Below are 18,446 nucleotides of genomic sequence, written 5' to 3'. Positions count from 1 at the left end.
GGTAACAAATCACTAGGTGATCTAAAAAGAAATTTTAAAACATCAAGCCAGAACATCAAAAGGCAAATTGCACTTGTTTGTCCAATCCTAAACTGGAGAATTTATGCTCAGTTTAAGATCCTCATTCTGCAGAGCAGACTTCAAATATTGAGATGGCCAGAGGAAGAGCTACCAGATTATGATAAGTCTGCAATCGATACCACAAAATCGGTAGCCGGTATCAGAATGAAAAATACTTTCAACTGGACAGCATTGCGAGAACACGTCAAGACTAATTATGTTCTACAATATCGTCATAATATCATTGTAGAAATTTCATCCACTATACTTATACCAACTTTCAGTTATTGCATTTGTTATACTCTATTTTGAAGTTTGGAATTTAAATGACACGAACAGTTGTATACATTATATACCTACAGATCATTGGGACACCCAAATGTATACATAAAAGACTGACTGGGTATTAACAGACGTCTCTAAGTGCGCTTCCCTAAAGTGCACTACAAAATAACTATATTTCCGGAAAGACGGCGTCGTTCCCGTAAATGTTTATTTCTTACATATCAAGATGGCGCACCCCACATCGTCAAGAAAAATCGAATAATATTTTCAGTGCGTATAGCATATATCTTCGATGTACAAATACACCCACCATATAAAGTAATTACACATACCTAATTTATTGATTTCAGATGAAATGCTTAACCCTCAATGGAGAAATTTCTAATGATTTAAGTTGTTTCTTGCCGGCTGTCTATAATTTCTAAAAGTAAAAAAAAAAGGATAAATTATTCCAATTGAGATTGGGAGTTCACTGCAAAAGAAGTCCATTACTCCTTATTATAATAGTGACGAAATCAAGCACACCAAAGATGCACTACGATACCACATTATATATATATATATGGTATAGTAACAACATCTTGTGAAGATTGCCATTTCACCATTTGTCTTAATGATTTTGTTGCTGGGAAGGGAGAATTTATAAATACAACATGATCTTATTGTGTCAGGTTGTAGACTGGATCAATCAATATCTGTTAGCAGTATTTTGAACCATATTGTCGTGAATGTCATCAGAAACTACAGGCAAAATAAACCACCCTCCATTCTGAAAAGAATGAGCTACATTGTACATGTACCATTCTTAAAAGGGACACTAGTAAATATGACAACCAATTATTCCTTAATACACAATTCTAATAAGTATTTACAACAGACTCAAACAGCAATGTTCAGCAGAGATGCAGCTAATCGTTGGACCTGTCAGACATAAGGGGCAGAATTTTAGAGGGTCCGGCAAATGACATCTTTGTGTCAGACCCAATGACCGGCAAATATTTTTACTGTTTGGGGCTGTCAAAATTGAAATTGCTGTTGGTCCTGGTGACCTTGGCTTCTAAATCAATTATATAGTTTAAAAGTATTGAAACCAAAAGTTCTAATGACACATTTATTGCCGGTAATAGGTCAATGTGCAGCTGATGTAAACAGATTTCGATCTTCTCTGCGTTTATCTAATTAGCGTAAGTCATGTGATCATAATTATTTTCCTATTTCTCTGGATTTATCATTACCATGATTACAGCTAGCAATGATGAAAACGAAAGTAAATTTCCGGTAAAAATATTGCATAGAAGCATGTTTTCAGCTTCTTTTTGATAGCTGAGAAATAATTCTGATGATTACAATACAAGTGTTATCAGGATGCGCGGTTCATGCAATGGTGTGTCCAGACAGAAAACCATGCATCCAGGGCACGAATACACGCCTTGACAAGAACATTGTTAGTATGACAAATCAGTGGTGCATGAATTAAAGCAGTTGGAACAATAGATGGCCAAATCAATTATGTACATGTAGTTGAAAAGCATTAAAAACCAAAAGTTCTATTAAGGACCAGATTTATGTAAATTGAATTGAACAAAAACAAGTATTATTTTAGCTTTCTAAGAGTATTTTTTTCATTTTAGTTAATGTGTGAACATACATATTCGTTTTGACTTATATGTAGCTTGCCACTGTCTTCGTTTTTGATCTAATTGTCCTTATGCCAATTAATAAGACAACTATCCATAAAGTTAATGGATAGTTGTCTTATTGGCAAGTGTAGTACAACATTCTCATTTATTTATTTGATGTTGCAGGATAATTTAAATTGAATGTGGTGTCAGTCATTAAACCACCCCATGGTCATACATGTATCCTTATTTATCCTGGTCGTTCTAGTCAAGGTTTTAAGGCATATGTCACCAGGGGCCAACGTATCTTAATCCAACTGGGAAATAAACATTATTTTCCAAAAAAAGTAGGTCTAGCAAACAGTTGATAGGACTGGCAAAACTGTCTTGCATGCAGGACCCAATGTCTGACGGAAAAAAATTTATCTGCATCTCTGTTCAGAATTTCCAAACAAAGGTCTTACTTATACAAGTAAAAAAAATCATCCTTTCTTCTTTTCTTGAATTCTTAGGACTTCTTTGCTCTAATAGAATTTTTGATTGTCTGTCCTTTGCAGATGTTTTTACTAATCATTTAAGTGTAATTTCATGGACAATGAAAATCTCATTTGTCTGTCATCTTCAGAACACTGCTCATTTACAAGCCCCCAAGGGGCAATTTTTGAAGGCCTTGGCAAATACTTAAGATCTTTGCGCAATCAGTTTCTTTGTTGAATTAATGAGATGAAACATTGAACTCCTATCAAAAATTATGAGCTAACCTGAGAAAATTTGTTAAAGGCATGATTTTACATCTCAAAACTTGAGAATTTTTGTGGGATTGTAAAAAAAAATTACTTATACAAGTAAATTTTTGAGAAAATTAAGCGGAGATTATTCAAACATTATAATTAACTTATATAAGTATATTTTATTTACTTCTTTAAGTAAATAAAGATTACTTGTTCAAGTAGTACCCCTGACTGATATATAATAATCTATAAAAAAAAGCAGAGCAAAAGGCAAGAAATAAAAAAGAAAGAAATTTCAGCTATGAGGCAGCACTGGATAGAAACGGCATGAACTGCAATTACATTTTTGACCCCCAAATTTAAAAACCAGGAAATTATAAAATTCCTAAATAGGTTGTAGTAAGAAAAACAGATGGGTTCAAACAGAAAGATTTTGAAAGCAGAGAAAACTGTGCACCTTATAATCAGCATGACTTATCAGATGACAATACAAATACTTAAAATAAGGCGTAGGTACTTTCCAATTTGTTAGCCGGCATGACATAAAAACGATGAATCAAAGAATTCAGCTCTATATATAACTAATAAAGGGCAATGCTGTTGATTGAAAATTGCACCATTCCAGATTTGTATTTGATATCTAGATCATAGAAATTAGCAACAGGGGCATGAAGAAAAAGTCAGGAAAAATGATTGGTACATGTACCTTAAAGAAGTAACATTAAAAAAGAGGGACGAAAGATACCAGAGGGACAGTCAAACTCATAGATCAAAACAACGTCATGGCCAAAAATAAAAAGACAAACAGACAAATAATGTTTCCATGATAGTTGTGTTCATTAGACTTCTCTTGACATCATGAAATTTAGATCATTGACTGCATGTTTATGATAGGCACACAACTGCTGATTCCACTATTTTGAGCCGTGTCGTATCATAAGACAATAGCATGTATTACATGTAACTATTAATCTTAGGATACATTAAGAGACCCCCCTTATACAGGCATCCACCCTAGGCCACGCAGCACCCGATGACATATGTAGATATCATAAGATGCAATGTAAAGGAGCATATATCATTGCCAGGACACAGCATTACTTCTTCTTTGCCTCCCTGCCATCACTTGATGTATCTTAAACTTATACATCAAGGTTGGATACACCACACCGGTAACCGGCATGGATACAGTGGCCAAGCAGAACATAAAGTAATGGTGAAATAATATATAAATGTAAACAAAGACAGGTTTGGGAAAAGCTAACCACAGTTTATTAAGCATAGTTAAAATTTCAAATAAGGCAAGAAATATACAATACATGAACAAATGTATATGCATGATAAACAAAATTTTAAAACATGAATAACTGAAAGTGTAAGTCAAACTGTGGTTCTCCACAGTAATATAAAATCACTGCGGATAAAATTCTAAAACTACAATAATGCACATAGAGTCAAAACGCACAAAACTAGAAAATAAGGGAGCGGTGGGTGGGAAAAGAAATAGGATTATGCTTGATCGATTTGACATACAACTTGCTTGCTGCTTGCAAAATTTTTAAATGTTGCGAGATGCTGGGATGCATACTGTGCAAGATAAATTTGATTGAATTTATTGGATTAGGTTAAACTGGGAAATTTGAAAAATCAAAGCTGATTGGTAGATAAATATATCCCAGACAAAGCAAGATTCAAATAGGACAATCCGATTGGCTGTTGTCCGTAACCAGCCAAAACAAACGTGAAAAGGAGGTGCAGGGTTTTATAAAAAATAGCAATCAAATAATACGAAACTAAAGAATGTACAAATGCTTCTACAATACATGTATCTATATTAATACTGTATTTTCAAAAAATACTTCCGTAAATGAAAGAAAGAAATGGGATATAGGATGGTGTACAGAAACCAAATGTCATTAAAAATTACTGTTATAACCAATATATTAAAGAAACAGTGCTGTTATTTGTTGCTGTTTTACATCTTGCTAATTTCAGGAAGGTCGAACGAATTTTTACTTGTCAAAGATACTAAGTGTAGCCACATTTTTATTTTGAGGACACTTGCAGTCCCATTAATAATATATATAGGACAACAACTTTTAAAGTCAAATTCAAAAGGATGGACAGTCTATTAAATTGAAAATTAAAGTTCAGCTTTGAGAGTTAATGTAAAATATGTAATATGTAAAATAATGTAATGGACATAATTGTACTTACCACGAGCAAGACAACAGATGCCACTAGAAGAGCAGGATAGGCTCACCCTACTGGTCAAGTTCTGGACCACCTGAGATCACACCTAGTTTTTGGTGGGGTTTGTCAATTTGTGTTGCTTAGTCTTTAGTTTCTCCATGTAGTGTTTTATAAACATGTTTGTCTATTTGGTGCCTTTTGTTTTTGTCATGGTTTTGTCAGTTTCTCTAGACTTATTAGGTTTGAATGTCCCTTTGGTCTCTTTCTGCTCTTTTTTATGGATTCATATTTATTTATAGCAAACCAACCGAGCATGTATAGCATAAGGTTAAAATCAATAACAATTTCACATTTACCTCACCAACCCTATTAATAGATGGCAATCCTGTCATATTTTATTCAGTTTTTTATATGAATGCAAAAAAATTTTGGCGTATAATGCTATCACATCATCGTCGTTTGAAGACATTTGGTTTCCGGACAATAACTTTAGTTTATGTGTATGGATCTCTATGAAATTTATCCAAAAGGTTTAATACCACAAAAGATAGGTTGGGATTGTTTTTGGGGGTGATGGTCCCAACTGTTTAGGAATTAGGGGCCCAAAAGGGGGGAGGCAAACAAAAGTTTTTTTAGGGGGATCAATTTTTTTCCTCAAGATTTAAGAAACTGTCAATTTTTTTTCACAATTTATTTTGCTAATTCTTTGTATACAGTCTGAAAACAGATTTACTAAGTATTGCGCAACAGCACAGTGTATTGCACAAAAGCAAGAAATCTTCAACTGAATATAAATTCAAATCATATAACCAATTTCAAGTTCTTTGACTACATTTATTCTGTGTCAGAAACCTATAATGTGTCAAATATTTAATTACAATCCAAATTCAGACCTGTATCAAGCTTGAATATTGTGTCCATTTTTGCTCCAACTGTTCAGGGTTGGATCCTGCGGTCATATCCAACTGCGCTAGGCAAAGCAGTTTATCTGATAATATAAAAAAAAAAGGAAAATGTACAAAATGTATGATTGCCAATGAGACAAGTTTGTTATACAGAAATAAGCCATGACTTTGTAAGAAAGAATTCTACACCATGTCTTTAACAAATTGTTATTCTGATGTTAGTTAGCAGAAGCAAGTTACAATGTACCTATGATTCCTGATGAGTTCGCTTTAAAGTTCTGGTTCAACAAGTCTCCTGATATAAAAATATATTGGTACAATAAAAAATGGCTTTTAGAGAGAATAAAATAAGATTTTGAATGCCTTCACATTTTACAATTATAAGAAATAGCTTTTAGACAGAGAAAAAGAGCTTAAAAACTTTGATTCTGGTCAAATCAAAGAACAAACACTGGAATTGATGTTACCTGAATGGAAAAAAATGTCCATGCTTCAAAATTGTGCTTTACATGAACATTCATGAATATGTTAGTTTGAATACATTTATATGTGTATAATTTTTATTTTTAGGACTTAGTGAAGTATATGATCTGCATGTGAACATACAGAAGAAATTAACAATGGATATGTTTAACAAACTAAGAAGTGCAGTAAGCAGTGCTTTACCGGGAAACCCTTTGTCTAAAGATTTTGATGTTTTAAATCATATAGCTAGTGGTGGTCCTGGTCTTGTCTGGAAAATTTATAATGCTATCAAGAAAACTACCAAACAGGTGAGAATGCTTGACGGGAAGTAAATGTGGGATGTACTTCTTTAAAGTAAACTACCAAACAGGTGAGAATGCTTGACGGGAAGTAAATCATGTAAATGTGGGATGTACTTCTTTAAAGTAAACTACTAAACAGGTGAGAATTCTAGAGGGGAAGTAAATGTGGGATGTACTTCTTTGAAGTAAATTACCAAACAGGTGAGAATGCTAGAGGGGAAGTAAATGTGGGATGTACTTTTTTAAAGTAAATTACCAAACAAGTGAGAATGCTTGACGGGAAGTAAATGTGGGATGTACTTCTTTAAAGTAAACTACCAAACAGGTGAGAATGCTAGACGGGAAGTAAATGTGGAATGTACTTCTTTAAAGTAAACTACCAAACAGGTGAGAATGCTTGAGGGGAAGTAAATGTGGGATGTACTTCTTTAAAGTAAATTACCAAACAGGTGAGAATGCTAGAGGGGAAGTAAATGTGGGATGTACTTCTTTAAAGTAAACTACCAAACAGGTGAGAATGCTAGAGGGGAAGTAAATGTGGGATGTACTTCTTTAAAGTAAATTACCAAACAGGTGAGAATGCTTGACGGGAAGTAAATGTGGGATGTACTTATTTAAAGTAAATTACCGAACAGGTGAGAATGCTTGAGGGGAAGTAAATGTGGGATGTACTTATTTAAAGTAAATTACCAAACAAGTGAGAATGCTTGACTGGAAGTAAATGTGGGATGTACTTCTTTAAAGTAAACTACCAAACAGGTGAGAATGCTTGAGGGGAAGTAAATCATGTAAATGTGGGATGTACTTCTTTAAAGTAAACTACTAAACAGGTGAGAATGATAGAGGGGAAGTAAATGTGGGATGTACTTCTTTAAAGTAAATTACCAAACAGGTGAGAATGCTAGAGGGGAAGTAAATGTGGGATGTACTTCTTTAAAGTAAACTACCAAACAGGTGAGAATGCTAGAGGGGAAGTAAATGTGGGATGTACTTCTTTAAAGTAAATTACCAAACAGGTGAGAATGCTTGATGGGAAGTAAATGTGGGATGTACTTCTTTAAAGTAAATTACCAAACAGGTGAGAATGCTTGAGGGGAAGTAAATGTGGGATGTACTTATTTAAAGTAAATTACCAAACAGGTGAGAATACTTGAGGGGAAGTAAATGTGGGATGTACTTCTTTAAAGTAAACTACCAAACAGGTGAGAATGCTTGACGGGAAGTAAATGTGGGATGTACTTCTTTAAAGTAAACTACCAAACAGATGAGAATGCTTAACGGGAAGTAAATGTTAGATTTACTTCTTTAAAGTAAATTACCAAACAGGTGAGAATGCTTGACGGGAAGTAAATGTTGGATGTACTTCTTTAAAGTAAATTACCAAACAGGTGAGAATGCTTGACGGGAAGTAAATGAGGGATGTACTTCTTTAAAGTAAACTACCAAACAGGTGAGAATGCTTGACGGGAAGTAAATGTGGGATGTACTCCTTTAAAGTAAACTACCAAACACGTGAAAATGCTTGACGGGAAGTAAATGTGGGATGTACTTCTTTAAAGTAAATTTGTTAAAAATTTTGTCATTGTATTAAGCATTTGTTTACTGTAAATTCAGAAATTATTGCAAAAAATATGACAATATCAGGTTCGTAATAATTAGAACTGGCATTCATTATTTCAGTAGTGATTTTCCTTCTGATAATTTTTGCAATCGCATTAATTAGTGTTTAGACTATGCATTTTTGCCGGTGGTCAAGAATTTGCAATAATATTTGTTAATTGTACATTAATTTCTGAATTTACAGTATATATTCATAAATGTGAAATTTCATTTTACACTAGTCATTTATTATCATCATGAAAACTAATAAAGCCCATGTTACTCAAAAATAATTTATTAAAAAAAAATATGTTTTTTTTAAACATTCTCGTTTTATGCCTTTAGCAATATCAACTTTGAACATGACAGTGTATCATTTATGTAATCAAAATTTGAGAAAATTGCAAATATACGTACTGCACATTACTCATCAAATAATTTTAAAAACATGGTAAATATTTGACAAAGAATTTCAAACCTTACCTTACTTACACAAATGAACACTTGCCCTTTTTTAGATATATAATTAGACCATATAATTCATATCTATAATACAGCTGCCATGTATATGATGGCCAATGCATGTACATTTAAATCAAGTGATATTATTTCTCACTCGAGTACAGTAAACTAGACAATTCATTAATATTTGTGAAACATTGTAATTTCTTGTTGAATTCAAGTAAGGCCTGTTACAGAAATAAATGAATGGGGAGTTAGAAAGCACTTTTCATTTCATCCTGCCATGTATAAAAATCCTATAATTGTTAAGGCTATCTATTTTACATAATCACCCCTCCTCTTCCCCATTATATTCAATTGTGGAATAGCTTTAATTCCTATCAGTAGGTGAGATATGAGTTAAAAACTTATGAAATTATAAGGCATAAAAAATCATGCAAAACTACGAGAACATGACATGAGGTACTTTTGAACTAGTGAGTTATTGATAGATCATCTGAATCAGTAAAAGTCAATTTTTGTTACCAAAACAAGCAAGTTAATGGCATCTCTTACAAAACATATAGAAGATTGTACTATTATGACCTAATACTCTCCTGGAACTTTTTAACTCTTTTTGTTAACAGGAGGCTGCAGTTTTTGTATTCGAAAAAAAATTACTTGAGAAATATTCCCGAAGAGACAAAGAACTGATTGTAGAGACACTTAAGAAAGGCATATCACAACTGACAAGATTGAGACATCCAAAAATATTGTCAGTTTTACATCCATTAGAAGAATCAAGGTAAAATGATGTTCTCAATTTATTTGTAAATGAACTTTATTTTACAAGCGTTGTAATGTAACTTGTAGTATTGTTCACCAATTTTTCCTAATTTCTACCACTTACTATGAAGTCCTTAGCCATATTGGAATATTCCTTTGTAGTTAAAATCCCTCTGTGTTTGTTACTGTAAAAGGTATTATTTGCAGCACTTGAATTTCAAGATATCACGACCAAAACTGTTTGCACAGTTTCATGATTTCTGAATTTCTTATCCTTTATTTATATCTATCATAAAGATGACATTTAGGCACAGGAATTATTCACAATTTTATATAAATAGCAAAAGATACCTCTTAAGAAAATTTCACACATATTTTATGATGTATACTTTATATTTTATTGAAATTAAAACTTACTGACCTACCAACTACATTTTTCTCTGCATCTCAGCAGAACGACAAGTATATTGTTCATGGATGTTTTTCCTTTTAATAGATAACTTCTTGATCATGATGTAGATAAATATATATTTCTAATGGTAAACGTATGTATATGTACTTCTTTCTAAAAAATTATTTGAGATCTCTGATCTGGTAAGCTTTATAAGTACTTATAAAAGGGACATCCTCTATTTTGTATATGCAGTGATAACAAAGGGTATAAATTTTGCCACTGGAAATGAAGCAAATAACAAAGAATCAATCAAAGCAGATCAGATACATCTCTGTGTTAACATTTATGACTTTTGTTGAAGTTTCTAAATTGTAGTAGATGTCTATTTCAAAAATCAAAAGGATTATTGGTAATTTTATTTGTTTGTAAACTCATTGTATAAGATGTGCCAATCTCTACATTTTGGTGTACACTTTAGAAACTATTACCCAGAATGCATCAGATTCTGAAAAGGCAAATTTATGTATGTTGTTTAATCAAAGCTTAACCAACATTCCTTTTTATTCGTCAACATGTAGGACATTAACTCAAAAAACGCTTTAAATAATATGCATGAAACTTTGGTGAATTGTTTATATCTATTGACTTGAGCTCCCTTTCGTTTTTTATACATTTCAGATTTACCGTTGCTGAGTTTTGGGGTTTTATTCATTAAAAAAGGGGGAATTTTCCAGTTATCCGACAATAACTCAAGAATGCTTTCACCAACTTGCAAGAAATTTTGGTGAATTGTTTATATCTATTGACATGAGCTCCCTTTCGATTTTTATAAATTTTAGATTTTACGTTTATGAGTTACAGGGTTTTATTTATAAAAAAGGGGGATTTTCCAGTTTTCGGACAATAACTAAAAAATGCTTTCAGCAGTTCTCATGAAACTTTGGTGAATTGTTTATATCTGTTGATGTAAGCTCCCTTTAGAATTTAATAATTTTACTTATTACATTTCTGAGTTATGGGGTTTTATTCATTAAAAAAGGGGGCATTTTCCTGTTTTTGGACAATAACTCAAAAATGCTTTAAGCAGTTCGCCTGAAACTTTGGTGAATTATTTATAGCTATTGATGTAATCTCCCTATTGATTTTCATAAATTTCAAATATGACATTGATAAGAAATTGAACTTTATTTGTTTATAGTCTGACAACAGATTTACTAAGTATTGCGCAACAGCACAGTGTATTGCACAACAGCAAGAAATCTTGAATTGAATATAAATTCAATTCATATAACCAATTTCAAGTTCTTTGACTACATTTATTCAGAAACCTATAATATGTCAAATATTTAATTACAATCCAAATTCAGACCTGTATATTGAATATTGTGTCCATTTTTGCCCCAACTGTTCAGGGTTGGACCTCTGCGGGCGTATCCAGCTGCGCTCATCGAAGCAGATTATTATCTTTTTAACTACTACTTTCTCCTTTCAGGGAAACTTTAGCCTTTGCTACAGAACCAGTGTTTTCCTGTTTAGCCAATGTATTGAATAAGCATGATAATATGCCAACTCCATTACCTGCAGACTTCAAAGACTATAAATTGTATGAAGTTGAGATCAAGCATGGCTTGCTACAGGTGAGCTCATTTTTCATTGAAAGGAGGTAAAACAGATTTGGATTTGACTTTCAAAGGTTTTTTGTCTTGCCTCAACAAGGTTGAAAAAACAAGACTTAAGCATACTGTTAACAGCGGTGGCATCAACAATGTATTATTTTATATTAGGTCAGTTTATTGGGAATCACTAGTGGTAGGTTAATGATACTTGGAATGCAGTTGTATGGGCATTGGCATTTCCTTTCCCATTTCCACAGAGCTTATTCTGCCCTGCATCTTCAGTCATGGTTCATTAGTTTCGAATTTTTTCATTGTTAAAGTGTTGCCACTTCAATTCCAACATTTACATTTTACTATCAAAATTACATTACAGGCATGACATATGACTGTGTCAACAGTTTATTTTTACTTTAAAGATAATCTGAAAGACTGTTTGTTTGTGTATAAGGTTTCTTATTATTAATTATCTTGAACATATATGTTTTTTGACAGATGATTGTTTTTAGACATTTATATTGTGGTAAAGATTATTTCTGGTTCAGATAATTATCAATATGGATGTTTTTACTCATTCTGGTTATAAATCTGAAAAAAGTCATAAGACTTTGAAGTTTATTGGTAAAAAATGAGAAAATAAACTGATTTCAAGAAGTTAATTTTTTATGCACTGAACATCGAACATATATTTCTGTATATATATATATATATATATCTTAAAAGACATATCATGCTCTGAAAATAATGTCTTATTGAATTTTTTTTTAAAGAATGATTGTTCATAACACCTTTTATGAAAGAAAGTGCAAAGAGAACAACATTAAAAGGCTTTCATAATTTATCTTTTCCCTTATTTTATAGCTTGCTGAAGGATTGGCTTTTTTACATAATGATGTAAAGATGGTTCATTGTAATATATGTCCAGAATCTATCATTATTAACAAGAATGGATCATGGAAGATAGCAGGATTTGATTGTTGTATTCCTAATAGTAATCAACAGTCTGATCCCTCTGTAAGTATCAAGCTCATTATAAACAAGAATGGATCATGGAAAATAGCAGGATTTGATTGTTGTATTCCTAATAGTAATCAACAGTCTGATCCTTCTGTAAGTATCAAGTTGTGAAAAATCATTGATTTTAGATGTGGGAATGGAATGGATCAGATTGGAATAAGGTCTTTTAATGGAAAAAGTAATAACAGGTGCTTGTTATTTCCAATATAAGTGGCTTTACATTTTATGTTTCTTCTCACTATTGTCAACTTCAAAAATGAGCTTGAAAAATAAAAAGAATTTAGTGAAAAATTTTGACACCTCAAAGAGGTGTTTCTTTTTATTTTTAGTGATTTAGTATTAGTGGTTTTCGATACACATACATGGAAATCGTAAGAGTATTCAAATAAAAATTTCCAGATTTATTAGTTATGTTTTCTAAGAATTTAAATGAATAATATTTTTCTTGGAGTTTCATGTATGACCATTATTATATATGGTTGTAAATTTAATTTAGAAAGCTTGTAGACTTTCACAATAGGATCTGTTCAGTGTTGACCACTGCATCTTCACTTGAAAGAAAGGGAAATATACCATTAAATATTACCAAAGCATTTAAAAAATATGTACAATATGTGTTTTGGATCCAGCTTTTGTATTTTACTCAACATGGAAATGAGATTTATGTGTGCATGGCATGGTGTCCTATGGACACATTTTCTTGTTGATATTAAAATATATTTTATAGTATCCTTTGAATTAAAAAGATCTTCCTTTATGCTTTTTTGTTTGTCTTTGCAGTTTGTCAATGCTGAGCCAACATTCCCATACAGAGAATGGGATCCAGATTTACCCTCAATAATCCAGCCCTGCTTAGACTACCTAGCCCCAGAGTTTGCCCTAACTATGACATGTTGTAGAGGATCAGATATGTTTTCTATAGGAGTACTAATCCATGCCATCTTTAACTATGGTAAACCACTGTATGAATGTAACAATCAGCTCTCCATGTTCAAGAAATATTCTGAAGAGGTGAGGTATCTGTAATACTTTATAAGGGAAAGATTTTAATCAAATATACCATACTTTGATAGTCATCATTGACCTAACAAATAGCCAACAGAACGTCACAATTTCGTTTCACGTTTCAGGATAAGTAAACCAAATTAAAGAATTTGTGGTATCACTTATTTTTATCACAGTATGAAATATAAATATTGTCTTAAGTTATGATTAACTTATTTGAGTTATTGTAATCATTATAGGCTTTATATCAAGTGGAATTAGGAAAGTTATTTTATTTCAATATAATAATAAATGAGCTTTAGACAAGTTTATTTTTATTATTGAAAGAAGATAATGATTGCTTGGAATTTCCAAATCCACAAAACTTTGTTCTTGTCTTTTGCACCTAAACAGTATGACATCATAAGTCCGCTTCTGGTGTCAAACATTAACATCAGAAGTTTTAAAGCTTTTTGTACGCTTCAGAATGGAATTGAATATGACAAAAAGAATATTTGCAGGTGAAACATGCAAGTGATTTGTATATTATTGAAGAAATCACTAATCTGCTTTGCCTCAAGGTAAAGTAGTGTGTTGTGACCTTTGAAAGTCATCATTGACCAAATGAATAGCCAATGGAAATGTCACAATAACATTGCAGTATACGCTAACCAAATGGATGCATTTTTATGCCCCCGCCGTAGCAGAGGGGGCATTAAGTGTTACCCTTGTCCATCCGTCCTCTCCGTCTGTCCCAAAATGGTTTCCATTCTCTAACTTTAGTTTGCCTCAACCAAATGTTATAAAACTTATACACAATGCTTATTACCACACAACACAGATCAAGTTGAAATTGGCTGGCGTCACTTTTACCGTTCATGAGTTATACCCCTTTATAAACAAAAATTGCTGAAATTTTTCATTTCCTTCTCCTACTTTAGTTTGCCTGAACCAAATGTTATGAAACTTATACACAATGCTTATTACCACAAAACACAGATCAAATTAGAAATTGGGTGTTGTCACTTTTACCTTTCTTGAGTTATGCCCCTTTATAAATGGAAAAATTGCTAAATCTGTTGTTTCCGTTCTGTAACTTTAGTTTGCCTCAACCAAATGTTATGAAACTTATGCTTATAATTACAAAACTGTCTTAACTACATGAATCCTGCATCTGTATGTGGAAGTTGACTCATGCATATTTACAAGTGGGGGCATCTGTGGCCCATAGACACATTCTCCATTTGTTTTATAACTTATCACACTCTGTTCAGTGTGATATGCGAAATATCTCTTTATTCATGAAATACATGACAGGCCACAATCATAAAAGAATAGAGAATATATAGATTTTTGGACATCACAATAACATGATGAGTAGAGGCAGATGTAGAAATTTTTATAAAAACTAAACTGTTTCCAAAGTTGCCAAGGAAAACACACATTACAAAATATTCCATCTAAACAAAAAGATGGTTGACATATCATAATACCCTGTGTTATGTGTGTCATATTTATTTGTTGATTAACTGACTGCATTTGGTTTTTGTCTCGCCTACGACAAAAGTGGCTGTAGGCGAGACATAGGAATGGCTTTTCCAGCTACAACAACAACGACGTCTTTGTTGTTGACGTCAACAATTTTAAGTTTTCTGCTTAAGTTAGTTTGATAAGAACTACTTGTGATAGATCAATGAAATTTAACATGAAGTTGCATTACTATCAGTACATATTAGTTTGAAGACGATTTTGAGGCCATGCCCCCTAGGTCATGGTCTAGTGACTTTGAATTAATTAGCAATTTTCAATGTTAAGTTTTCTGCTTAAGTTAGTTTGAAAGAATTTCTTGTGATAGATCAATGATATTTTCTATAAAGTTGCATTACTATCAGTTCATATCAGTTTGACAACTATTTCAAGGCCCTGCCCACTAGGTCATGGTGCAGGGACTTTCAATTAATAAGCAATTTTCAAGGTTAAGTTTTCTGCTTAAGTTAATTTGATAGGAGCTAATTGGGATATCAATGATATTTTCTATAAAGATGCATTACTATCAGTTTGACGACTATTTCGACTCGTGCCCCAATAGGTCATGGTCCAGCGACTTTCAATTAATTAACAATTTTAAATGTTAAGTTTTCTGCTTAAGTTAGATTGATAAGTTAAACTAATGGTTTAGACAATGATATTTTCTATAAAGTTACATTACTGTTGGTACATCTCAGTTTGTTGACCATTTCAAGGCCCTGTCCACCAGTTCATGGTCCAGTGACTTTGAATTAATTAGCAATGTTGCTGTCCATCAGATTGTCTTTTTCTGAATTTTATGCCGACAGACGAGACATATCTTTGTCAACAGTTTATTAGTACTAGTCTGTTGTAAGGCGGTAATTGACACTACAGATGTGATTGGCTGATGAGCAAGCAATTGGTACTTGTTAACCACTGGTTGGTGAACATGTTGTTGGTAATGTACCTGCTGTTGACTTATATTTCCTGGGTTGTTGATGAATTGGTTTTAACCATGTTTAAGGATGATTACACCTTGAAAAATTAGACAACAACATTTAAGGAACATATTCTTGCTTTATGCGAAGATATCTTAAAATGACAAGATAAGATTTTCTGTAACATCACAAGTTGTGGTATACTACAAGTAACCTGGTATCAGCTATAACCCAAATTGGCCATAGATGAGTGAAATTTGCAAAAAAAACTTGGACTATCAGAATTGTTGAGCTTTTTTAAGATGTTCTTTTGTCAATAGATTTGAAGAGTTATTATGGTTTATTTTTCAGCTGAGAAAGTTTAGGTCATCATTGCTGGGTAATGTCCCTGTAGAGTTACATGAATATGTTAAATTATTACTGAATACAGAGCCATCTGTCAGGCCAGATTCTGACCAACTGACCAAGGTAATAAACTATTTTATAATGACAATACAGTTACACATTTAAAAATAAATACATGTATATATATATATATAAAGTTTATTTATAAGTATAATACCATTTTGCTTTATTTTTCAAGTACATGTATTTTTGCAGTTTTACTATACTGTTGTGTTGCTGTCCCTTTTTTATACATACATGTATTGATTAACATACAAAATATATTACTTTTTTCTGCTTAAGCTTTAGCTTACAATTTTTAGATACCCACTACCGAATAGGAATATAAGGATGTATATATCAATGAGACAGTGATCTGAAAATAATATAAAACTTTTTTAAAGAGACATCTACATGATCTGGATGTTTACATATGTCTTCAAATGTCCATACCTTATGTCAAGTTTAAAATCACCCACAGTTAAGAAAAAATTATGAGTTAATTAAAAAGGAACTCAAGCAAATCTGCTTAATTTGTTCATTTGAAACTAAGGCAAATCTGCAGTAAAGTTACTTATATCTAGAATGATATTGATTACAATACCTGATGAGTGTTTAGATAGATCTAATAAAAATCGTAATTGAAAGTTTCAAGAAAATTGGTTAACATATTTTGGAAAGTTGATTATTATTGTGTGTACTTTACTCTCTCCCTTTTTGTGAGAACCTGTGAAACAAACAAAAAATGCTTAGAAAAATTAACAGTAAAATTTATCAATCCAGCAAAAGCACATTATTCAATTATACCAGTATTGATTACAAACAACAAAAACACAGATACAAATAAAACAATACTAAATAATACCATATCAAAAAATGTTCACAGTTTATGAAGTCAATTTGTTTTATAAACTGGAAATTGATCTTGTCATCTCATTCACCTGTGTACTTACTTCAACAGATTTTAAAACTAGTCAATTTGCACTGTAAAAGGAAACTAAGATTATATAATTTTGACAAAAAAACTATATAACATAAATCACATTTAAGATAAAGTAACATTGTAAAATCATTGGAAAAACCTTGATTTTCTGTGTGTAAAATCTGCCCCAAACCATGAACTCACACAGTATTACACACACACACTATAAATTACTTATTATTTATGCCTCTAAAGAATTCTGTATTTCATTTATTTGATTTATATAAATTTTAGGGTAAAAATGACATTGCATGAATGATTGGATTGAGAGTGAAAATTCTGGTAGCATATAACTTTAAAGCATTTTCAAGAGAATTTATAATATAGATTGGATTATTTTCAGATTCCATACTTTGAAGATGTTGGTTCCATGACATTGCAGTTTATGGATACATTGTTCCAAAGAGACAATCTGCAGAAATCACATTTCTTCAAAGGATTACCTAAAATTATAGAAAAACTGCCAAAGGTATATCTATAAATTCAAAAAAATATTGTGGTTATTTATCAAGGGGAAAAAAATCCCAAGTTTCAGTTGACTTTATTTAAAATTCATATTTCATCCAGAGAAGGGAGATTAGTATACTTTACTCAAGTATTTGGCCTTATTAGTCGTATGTATAATGCATTCCAAATTTTGATTAACATTGTAGATATTATTAGTTGAGATTTTTGTTATAAAAGGGAACTAGGTCATGAGTGAAACTTTTCCATTCCTCATTACAAATGCATTACCTATAAATCTGTCAGATACTTCAGTGAAATATATGTATGTAATTTCTCCAGACACCTCTAATAAGAGTTTTCTCTGAGTCACATTAATAGAATTTGCATTTTAGTCAATTGTTGAGAAATCAGACATTGATTTTGAAGTTATCAATATGTACAGACGACTACAAGCATAACATATTGAAAAGGGAAGTGCTTTGTGATGTATATGGGAGTTATTTATGGATGCTATGAAATTGAAATTGCATCCCTAAATAAGAAATGCATTAGAATTGTTGGCTGGTTTATAAAGAAAGCAACCGTTAAATACCTTCACTCCAGTGTTTCTATATTTGGGAGTGTTTGCTGGTTATATCAGACATCTAGTTTTTGTTATTTTAAGACTCCTCTGACTTTTTCAATTCAACAGCATTAGAAAAATTTTCCCAGCATACCCCACTTTTCTTTTCATATCTTCTTTAAAAATATCTTAAACTACATTTTTGCAAAATCTGGTTAAAGCCTTATTAT

General features: G+C 31.9%; 1 protein-coding gene across 5 annotated transcripts in view; it reads left to right on the top strand.

Moving 5' to 3' along the window:
• Positions 1-573: 573 nt before the first annotated feature.
• Positions 574-18,446, top strand: part of LOC127704255 (SCY1-like protein 2) — a 41,311-nt gene continuing 23,438 nt past the window's right edge. For 4 of the 5 annotated variants that reach the window (XM_052208218.1, XM_052208220.1, XM_052208217.1 and 1 more), the window contains exons 1-8: positions 574-663; positions 6,364-6,566; positions 9,248-9,405; positions 11,273-11,417; positions 12,255-12,407; positions 13,191-13,421; positions 16,193-16,309; positions 17,551-17,676. In XM_052208218.1, coding sequence (XP_052064178.1) covers positions 6,414-6,566; positions 9,248-9,405; positions 11,273-11,417; positions 12,255-12,407; positions 13,191-13,421; positions 16,193-16,309; positions 17,551-17,676 — 1,083 coding nt within the window. In that variant the 5' untranslated portion in view covers positions 574-663; positions 6,364-6,413. The remainder of the gene's footprint in view (positions 664-6,363; positions 6,567-9,247; positions 9,406-11,272; positions 11,418-12,254; positions 12,408-13,190; positions 13,422-16,192; positions 16,310-17,550; positions 17,677-18,446) is intronic. The other variant, XM_052208216.1, reaches the window with a different exon arrangement.

This window comes from Mytilus californianus, unplaced genomic scaffold, assembly GCF_021869535.1.
Source record: "Mytilus californianus isolate M0D057914Y unplaced genomic scaffold, xbMytCali1.0.p SCAF_6, whole genome shotgun sequence".
NCBI lineage: Eukaryota > Metazoa > Mollusca > Bivalvia > Mytilida > Mytilidae > Mytilus > Mytilus californianus.
This window is presented reverse-complemented; position numbering and strand designations above follow the sequence as displayed.